The sequence below is a fragment of the Varroa jacobsoni genome, unplaced genomic scaffold, assembly GCF_002532875.2.
Source record: "Varroa jacobsoni isolate VJ856 unplaced genomic scaffold, vjacob_1.0 scaffold_993, whole genome shotgun sequence".
In the NCBI taxonomy this organism is placed as follows: Eukaryota; Metazoa; Arthropoda; class Arachnida; order Mesostigmata; family Varroidae; genus Varroa; species Varroa jacobsoni.
This window is the reverse complement of record NW_019213895.1, coordinates 73674-83523: the sequence shown is the minus strand read 5'-3', so window position 1 is coordinate 83523 and position 9850 is coordinate 73674. Positions and strand designations below refer to the sequence as shown.

General features: G+C 41.4%; 1 protein-coding gene and 1 long non-coding RNA gene across 8 annotated transcripts in view; one reads left to right on the top strand and one right to left on the bottom strand.

The window, feature by feature from the left end:
- Positions 1 to 9850, top strand: part of Atg13 (Autophagy-related 13) — a 23210-nt gene that overhangs the window by 3522 nt on the left and 9838 nt on the right. For 4 of the 7 annotated variants that reach the window (XM_022842443.2, XM_022842446.2, XM_086970559.1 and 1 more), the window contains exons 2-8: positions 229 to 538; positions 1858 to 2017; positions 2211 to 2386; positions 2947 to 3029; positions 3287 to 3647; positions 6315 to 6437; positions 6621 to 6839. In XM_022842443.2, the coding sequence (XP_022698178.1) occupies positions 395 to 538; positions 1858 to 2017; positions 2211 to 2386; positions 2947 to 3029; positions 3287 to 3647; positions 6315 to 6437; positions 6621 to 6839 (1266 nt within the window). In that variant the 5' untranslated portion in view covers positions 229 to 394. Of the gene's footprint in view, positions 1 to 228; positions 539 to 633; positions 1506 to 1857; positions 2018 to 2210; positions 2387 to 2946; positions 3030 to 3286; positions 3648 to 6314; positions 6438 to 6620; positions 6896 to 9850 lie in introns of those variants that run through there. The other 3 variants (XM_022842449.2, XM_022842448.2, XM_022842450.2) reach the window with 2 other exon arrangements.
- On the bottom strand, positions 2354 to 9844 carry LOC147752782 (uncharacterized). The gene is made up of 3 exons (XR_015313111.1): positions 8255 to 9844; positions 2664 to 2805; positions 2354 to 2424 (listed from the first exon to the last, which is right to left on the bottom strand). It is a non-coding gene; the product is annotated as an uncharacterized LOC147752782 (long non-coding RNA).

Here is a 9850-nt window from a genome sequence, read left to right as displayed (position 1 = left end):
ATATTAGTTTAAATCTATACATAGAGATCTTCGTGTTTTCCTCATATCGAGTCAGCACTCAATTTCTATTCCCACGCATGGATCTAGTATACACTAATGACGCACAATTTGTCAGTATATACCTCCAGTACGAACAGTACGCTAATAAAACAGGAGTAACAGACGTATTTAGATGCTACAAGGTGGCGTAATAAACTAATGCAAATTTGACCTCACTTCTGATTACAGGAAACGATTCTTCTGCTCCGCTTGGCGAATTGTTAGCAGTACGTGTAACGCTTCTCGTCGTCCCGGTGCCGTTGAACCTTAGGTGTGAATTTTTAGTTGTGCAATTTGTGGACTATCGACAAAACGGTTGCGTAATCTTAACGTCAATCGAGCAGCAGATATCAGAATGAAGTTATCAGACAAGGATCGGAAAAACCTGGAACGGTTCGTGAAAAACTTTGCGTACAAATACGTGCAAGTCGTTGTACAAAGCCGGCAAGGTGAACCACAGAAGACGTCTTGTAGACTACCAGCAGACAACGGCGATTGGGTAAGGGGTACTTCGGTCATTATATGGAAATACACCAACGTATGTGCACTGCGGCAACGACAACTGATCTGCTCAGACGTTCCTCGGATAGATGGATATGGTCTCCTTTTCTTGTGTAACTTGTTATAGCAAATACTGCTCATTCTCACAGAAATTTTACTACTTTTTTTTTTTAGTATTCTCATTGGCGTGCGGTTATTACTGCTTCCTGTATTGACAATATGCCACCCTGTCACCGTATTAATTTTCATTGATTATTAAATCACAGTTTTTCGATGTATATTTTTATTGTTTGTTAATTCTATTATATAGTCATCAAATATTTAGTAGCACGAATGTTAGCTAACATTTTGAAAACAGAGCTCGCTAAATTTTTAAATTCGCATAACGCAGTTTACATTATTACAGTACATACGAAGCAGCCATCTCGTCCATTTCTGTAAGCCCCATCACTTAATAATTATATATATACAGTCACATGCTGCAGTTCTCCGCTAGGTGTCTGTGTGTCGCTTGAGGACTTGTCGTTTGCCTGTCGCCCGTAATGCTGCCTGCTAACGTAAGCTAGCGGTTGTAGCTGCTATTTTTCTCATAGGCATTGCAGCCAGGGGATGCTGACTGACTACTATGGATAGAAATTACGAGCGATCGTTGCTGGGTTTTAATTCACACATTATGACGTCTATTGATTGTTATATCGATATGCGTGTGCGATACACTAGTTGGGATATAACATTACCAAGGATTAGCAAAATGTGAGCGTGAACGGGCATACAGGTGGCAGTCAAACGTCTGGGCAGAACGACTGGTGCCTTCTGGCGTATTCTCGTATGTGTATGACTGAGTAAAGTGTCTCCAATCACATAGTCGGTCAGCAGTGTCTTGTGTGGTCCTGCGTTCAGAAAGCGCCTAATGTCTAAGGATCTGAGTCAATGGAGTGTATACGCACTGCTTTAAATTGTCTTAGGTTCGCCTTTTTTTTTTTTTGTAAGAGTTACGTGACCTTCTGTTGACCAACGTCTCTATTTTTCGCTAGCAAGAAAATAACAGGATACTCTAAAGTACGTCCACACTGGACATGATAACAAGGGTCCAACGTATAACCACCCATATATATAAAGATGCTCTTTGCTTTAACGATTGAACCCTCATTCTTTAACGATTGAACCCTCATTGACAAAGTCTTGTTTTCTAAAGCGAAATATTTAGTAACACCACAGTGTTTCACATCACAGCTTATCATAAGAACACTGTAACGTAGTAATAATTTCTTACATATGCCCTTTTGTTTATGCGAAAACTGCAAATTATCCTTTCAGTTCCTGCTAAATGTGCCTGACCTACTCGATATTACGGAAGAGGCTCGTCGTGTACTGGGAGATGCACCCCATAAATCCCTGAGTGGGTCGCCTCTTTGCGTAGAGCTTAGCTTACGTACGCCAGAAGGCGAGAGCATGGTACTCGAGATCTGGGAGCTTGGTAAGGTCCAGAACTATATAGAGTTCCTAAAAGAACACAATGACAATTAGTTTCAATCGACAATGATGCTAAATGAATTTCTAATTTAAGCTAGATAATATGTTACGAGGATTACTTTCGAGTGTGCAGAATGCTTAGTCGACATTTTGTCTGATTTGCAATATCATCTTTATTTTCCTCCCACTTAATAAAGCCCTATTACCGGAAACGGAGTCGCCGAAATCTGTTTACGATAGCTACAATCGGATGATTATCCTTCTCAAGAGCTTGTTAGCAATTACCCGTGTGGTACCGGCTTTCCGTCTTGCGCAGAATCAGAACGTGGACACATTTATCCTTCACTATCAGCTGTACATGGGACCAATGCAGGTACGTAGTCGTAGATCACAGATGACATTCCCGATACACTGTCGTAGAAATGTCACATAAGTGAAGTGAGAAAATAGCCTTAATGCTCATATCTTTTAGGGCGCCCATTTGATGCATTTACCAAATCGATCTGCAACCACTCAGACGAAATCAACCCACTTTTTCTTTAAGTGAAAATTTTGCTTCTTTGAACCATTGCCTATGACACACGTTCTATGCAATTATATAACAGAAATTGGCGTACAGCTCTTAATGACGGAGTCTCCATTTATCATACCTCTCTCAACGTACGCCAGGGCACGCGTCCTGCCTGCACGTGCTTGTATATAGAAAATTCGACAACGGATTTGCGCTTATTCGACAATGAAAGTGGCCACATCATGTCAAAGCAATCAATGTTGTGCGTTGCTTTTACGGCTCTAAAATAAATTAACACACAAACGTTCTCTTTATTGAGGTTTAACTGTATCCTAATATGCGAAGCTTAACGACTTTATATATATATATATATATCTATATTTTTATTTGTGTTTTATGTGTGTATGAATAAATCCTTTCAGGAGGAGACATGCGGGGAAAACTCTGGTCTTGTGACCATCGGACAGGTCGGAACGAGTCTCGGGACATTAAGTCTCTCTGTTCGGTCAGTATAATTATCACTACCACTAGAAAAAATTATATTTTCAAACATTAGAGGCACGATCGAAGCAACTAGTAAACAAGCTATATAGTTATTATAATTCTGTGTTCACCAGTTTGTTATCGAACTTTCATTGATGCCATGGAGTTGAAAGGAATTTAAAGGACGTAGATGGAAACAAACGTATTTGACTCCTGAACGATGACGACTTTCCATTGATCAGGAGGCAATAGTAATGGCTATTTACTTCGGTTTTTCAGATACCGCACGAAGTTGATAGTAACGAATAAGGAGAAACAGTCAAATGAAATGCCTATGCTCAAATCGAACTATTTCGACCAGCTCGGGATGGAGCAGGGGCAATTTGAGGGAAAAGCCGCAGGTAAGAGCGCACCAGGGGCCCGGCGGTCGCTTAAGAACCCTTCCGAACGACCAACCTCACTAGGGGGTGTTCCCTGCAGTCCAGCTTCCGCCGGACGTCAAAAGGAACTCAATGAGTGCTCGCCATATGGCGCATTCGCTTCGGAACCTCGTGAAGTTAAGGATCACGATTTGCCTGAGGACTTGTGTGACATGTTTAGCACGCTTCTCCTTGAGCCTGATGAAACTGGGCCAATCGAGGTATGGACACGCTGGGAAACTCTTTGCTCTTCCAATTAATATGTTACGTTAGGTAAACGTTGTACTGTGGTCAGATTTTTGAAGGGTGTGACTTCGTCTAATAATGATCATAATAAAAATAATAATACAATAATAGCAATAATAAACGAGATATTATCGAACTCTTATCATGGCCAAATAATCCGTGCTTTACTCTACACATTTTTGTTGGTACTCTGCCACTAATTTAATATACCAATATCATAATTACCCAGTATAATTATCTACCAACTAAGTACACAATTCAAATGTTCGAAACAAACGAAATGTGCGCGAGACGAATTCGTGATGAGCGTTGTCTTGCTAGTCGGAATTAAGAGCGTCCTGGTGCGGATTGCAGCCTCGTGCGTCGATAAGTGCCGAAAATGCTCGGTCTCTGCTGCTCTAAGTTTCTGAATCGTGCGTGTAAAGGAAGTCCGTGTGGAATAGGTAGTGGACCTACGAACGGTTTTCTCGAACGTTATCCATGAGTTAAGTTTGCGTAATCGTTTCCGTCAATTAAGTCAAAGGGTAGTCTGGAAACCGTTTCTGGCTCGTATTTGTAAGCATTGCGAGGCTCAGTGGTGTAATTTGTGAAATGAAACAATAAAAAAAAATAACCACTGGGACAGCTGCAATGAATTATACCGCGGTAGTGATTTTAGGCTTCCAACTTTTGGGTCGAAAAAAGGGACACGAGGATTAGAGAGTACCAACATTCAAAAGGACTTAGTTTTATTATGTGCGCGATGTGATGGCTTCAGCCTACACTGAAATAAATGCGCGTTGCATGCTGCAGGCCAAGCGCCTGATCAGACTTATTAGATACTTGCAGGCTAAGCCAGCAAGAAAATGGCCATGTTGACTACCTAATTTCTCCGTAGTAAGCTGGTCAACCGATTCACCAAACCTTTGGACAATACACAGCTGAAAAGCGAAACTGTGCTATATACTACCACTTTAGGAATCGAAACAGAAAACCGCAAAGGCTATGCGATGTGCCCGTCAACGACACATCGGAGGATAGACATGTTAACATTATGAAACCACTTGACAAACACAGTATTGCCCGTAGGAGCCAATCGTCACAAAACAAATATTTTTTTAAAGGTGCAAAGCAAAAAGATTTCAAAGTGTGCAGAGAACATTTCAGAGACAATCGCAAGGGGCGCGCCGAGGAATCGTCACTACTCGTACCTGCTGGTAGAATGCCTTTCCCAAGGTTGCATGCCGGCGATGAGAAGAAAACAGTCCAAAATAAAAACGTCGTCAAACAAAGGCGTCTATAGCGAAGCCAGCTCCACCATGGCCTTGAAATACTCATTCCAAATCTTGCCTGATGTCGGTACCTTCCTTGCATAGGCTGTCGAACATCTAAGTCACAGGACGGATAACTTTCGGCCCAACCTTTTGCGTTTGCCCGTTGTCGCTTAATTCCAGGATGCGCAGAGCGGTAAGACCCCCTTAGGAATTGTGCGAAGTGGCCAACAAGGCGGTTTAGGCCTGCGGCGGCTAACGTTGAACTTCTCTTAAGGTATTTTGTTGTGTATTTCCTAGGTATTTCTTGCGTTGAATGATATATGTCTCCTGGCAGATTACTTTGACCGCTTCGATCAGTAGCTATGCCGATGTCTCCTGGGGCAGACTGGACAAACTGAAAATTGCAGGATGCTGATGAGATGACGGAAATAACCTTAACCTTCAATCGAATGCGCTAGGATGACATAAGTCCGTTCCAGGAGGTTCTTTAAGCCCAATTTACGCGGCAAGGATTTATTCCTACGAGCGAATAATGATTATAAATGGTTCATATGCAGCAGGCCCCAAACAGGTTTCGGAATTGAAACTAACCATCATAACTAAATCAGAGGCAAAAAAATGAGAAGAGGTGGCAAAAGTTGCGGCTCGTGACACGCTATTCATCTTTGGCCGGGTTTTGACATACATTTAGTCGATTAATTTACTTAGGATTGCTGATCCCGTGTAACGGCTAAAGTTCCTCACCGAATGTTATAGGAAAAGGTGGGAAAAGCTTTGATACCTTCGTCATCAATGCTTACTTAGCTCGGATCAGTTGTCTTTGTCAATTGCTTTGCAATTTTTTGAGCGCAAAGTTGCCCCCGCTGCCGCACACAAGATGAGCATAAGCTGAGACAAGATGAGCATAAGCTGAGATGACTTCACAGTGGAAAATCCTAAGCATTTAAACCGAATAAACCTTGTTTCTTGGAGTTCTCCGGACATTCCGTGACAAGCCTCTAACAGTTCTATCTCTTGAACGCGGCGCCATCGAGGACCTCCATTGCCGTTTCAACCAATCGCCAGCCCTAGTAATTTAAGAAAACAATTCACGGAGTTCGATCTCAAATTCCTTCAAATGGCGTCATGATGAATGAGATCTAGAGAGAACTGACAGACATGTAACAATACGCTATGCCATGCATGGTTTTGACCATTGCCTATGCAAAGTTTCCTGAAACTGATGTAATCAGCCTTAACCAGGCTCGAAGACTGTCATATGTATGATATAAAATATAAGTTTTTATGATTAAAATTCAGATTGCTTTGACAATTCCTTCATAATACCACGTTCTTTTCTTTCATACTCGCAGCGCTAATCACTGTTTTTTTCATTTATTTGGTCCACAGGAAGAGGAAGAAAAAGTTGTAGCCTTATCAGACGAGGAGCAGTTCGAGGATGCAGAAGATCCGTGGGGACAAGGTAGCCCAAACAGCAAAAATAATAAAGAGAACTTCGTCTATGTTGACTTGGTATGTATAAAGTGGGGTAGTCTTCTTTACACCCCTCAATGTTGTATGTAACACAAGTGATTGCTAGTTAACAGCAAAATTGATCGAACATCAGTGTTAAGTTATCCTTCAAGGATATAGTAAACTGTTGCTAAGTAAAGCGTCATTGATAAGGTTTGCTTGATTTCTGTATCAATATTTTAGAAGCCTGCATTTGCTGAACATTCGTCCGATTTGGGCATCTTTTTTTCGGGAGCTCCGCCGCCGCTAAAGTCGCTTTATGGCGACGAGGAGCCCGCGAAGTCAGACGCATTGGATTCACATCGGGCAGTAGCTCGTGAACCAGAAACGTTAGAACAGCAAGTCCTAAAGCTTCAGACACAGCTTGAAAACATCCACGAAATCGATCAGTTTTTTAAGCAGGTTTGTGGAACGGAGGCTTAAACGTCAACGCTTCATTCTCAAAAACTCAGCTGACGGTAAATAGTTGGATAAATCTGCCACAAAAGCTGCGCACGCACATACGATAGTGGTGAACGAGGAAAATAGGGCATGAAGTCGAAATGCATGTCAATCTGTAAAGAAACTGTTGTACGGAAGAAATTGTTACTGCCTATGCTGCTCACATGTGTTGCGGTGTCCCGCAGGCAGTCAGGCGTCACATTTTTTAATAGGGATGCTGCACACACAATGTGCACAAAAGAGGATTAGAAGAAAGAAGCTTCTAACGAATAAAGGTAGTATACCGACATCAAAAAGTTCTCGACGAGATGACGCATTCATACTGAAAGGCTTTATAAGGGCAGTAATGGCGCTGCTTTTTAAAAAGCGCTGAAGCACTATATGCAGAAATCAAACTGTCCTTTGATAGACCTTACTGTATCTTCGCAAAAATCTGCTTTGCTTCAAATATGCACTGCTAAAACTCTATTTTTCGGTTCAGGGAGACGCCTTTTGTACCGGAAGAAAACCCCTTCGGATGGATCGTATAAAAACCTTCCGAGAGTTTTCATTTAAAAAAAAAAACTAGCCAGTATCTTAGTAACAGACACTGCGAAGCTTTGTAGATGAAGTTGCGATTTAGTGCAAAAACGGCCTCAACAGAAGCGTATGGTTCCACCTGAGGAAGTCGACGCTCGAAATGATCCTTCGAAATATGCTCAAAGCATTGGAGCCCTCCCGACTAATAATTACTCAGCAAAGAACAGTCTTGGCTGTAGCTGTTAGAATCGCTTGTTGTTTCGAGTATCTATAAAATAATACAAGGAAACGTGATAAACCTATATTTAAATCATTTTAGTTATGTCGTTGTGTAGAGTTAAAACTGTATATAGCATGCTTATATATCGATTATAACATAGAAAGCAATCCCGTGTAAAAGATTGTGCATTCTGGTGCAATTCGTGTGGGATGTTTTTCTATCTAAACATGCTAATGAAAGAGTGCCAGAAGGGGGGTTATATTACTCAGGTCTCGTTATCACACGCAAACAAAGCCTCGAAGACAAAGGTCGTATCCATCATTACCCAGCTGGAAATCCCATCGGTCCATTTGTCTGGGTTATTCATGTACAGTTGAAAAAAATTGAGATTACAGCTGCCAGACAAAGCGTTCTAATATGGAGAGACGAAAGTTGTTCAAGTTGACAACAAATCTGTTAAATATTGCTTCTAAATAATTAACATGCCATTGATGCGCCCTCCAATAAAAGCAGTTAATTCCTCCTCAGGAGCTTTTGCAGCCCGCTAAATGGAGACTGGATGATGTTGTCTTAAGTCTGCCAAAAGAACAATTAAAAAAGATGGCTATCACTGATATATGAGCCAAGTTCTACTCACCGAGCTCCAAGAGGTGATTATGAATATGGATAGGTGGGTTTCTGCCACGGTCGCATTAGTAGTATCGGCGTAGTCTGTCTTGCTACGCTAAGAAAACGAGCGCATCGATTGCTGTGGCCTGCTGCTTTTCCTAGGCCGATGAGGCGAGAAGAGAAATCCTTGAGTTTACCTGCTATCTACCATACGTATTTACTTTATCGAACGTGGCACGAGTAGGACACGAATTGAGCTGAGGCGGACCGACGCAGTTCTGGGCACGTTTTCTGACGTGCCTTTTTGACGCACTAAGGTCGCTAATAGTTTGTCAAGTGGTGGGGGATAGTCTTCGATAGAAATTGCGGCAAACATTCTCCATATATTCTGGAAACCACTAGTCCAAAAACACGTTGAATGAGATTTTCACAGTGATATCGGCCATGTATCCTTATACCCCTAGATCATTTTCCGCATTCAGACATTCTTACTCTAGGGCGTAATAATACTAAAACTGACCTATGCACACTGTCAACACGCAAGCTTTACAATCTTATCACTATTATCACTGCTACATTAAGTTCTATGCCAACTTTAATCAAATTTTTTAATGAAAAGATGAAATTGTCGTTCGTCACACTTTACACTCCGCAAATAACCTATTGTTGTTATTTGTTGTTCTATTGCTACGTGTCATCATCGCCGTTGTTACTAGTGTTACTGTTAATGTCATAGATTTTGGAAAGCGTACTAATGTAGCGATAGAATGGAAGGTGGGACGTCGAACTCTGGAGTTCATTAGAATACGCCTGCTTTTGTTTGGAATAACCACAGTAGTTATTAATAGTAAGGTAATTAATCGCCTTACTCAGATCAACTGGCTCCCACTGTCGGCGACCGCGGGAGCTACTCAGCAGCTATTGACTCCGTATGGCAATCGAACGCGTTGAGCGTTCATTGGACTAAAATACGTATATGCATCGTTCAAGTTAACCAAACGGGCTCGCAAAGGCACACATGAACGAAACTCATCTTAAATGAATACAGTATACATTAAAATGTTAACACCGGATTGCATTTGTTCATCAGACGATAGGGCTATGTTAAGACAAATGTCGATGTGGCACAGGTACACGTTTTGATGCTGAATGGAATCGTAAAAAACGTTCACAAACGTTCCTGACAGCTTAAGCTCTTAATCGATGGTTCGCGTAAACCATCGAAATATAAAACTCGAACGAACATTCTATTCTATATTCGAATACAACAATGATCTTTTCATATATACGCGCCAACGGCAGAATATTACAAAGCTAAATCCTCCAAATGAGAGACGAGTTCATATGAAGCCGAGGGAATCATCATTAATCATACATGGATTATTGTACAGTAGAATTGGATTGAAGATAGTTGTTATAAATAAGAACTAACGGGTGTCAGGCTTGTGGTCTACTGCCCATAGATAAGATTCTATAGCTGTATGGAGCGGAAGCGCACATAAAGTAGGTAGCGTCCTCTATCGGGAACATCTCAAATTTTAGCAATGACACTTGAACCTTACAACGTAAGTTGCGTCGAAAATTTAACAAGCCTAAGTCGTATAAGTACGTAAGAGAGAGGAAA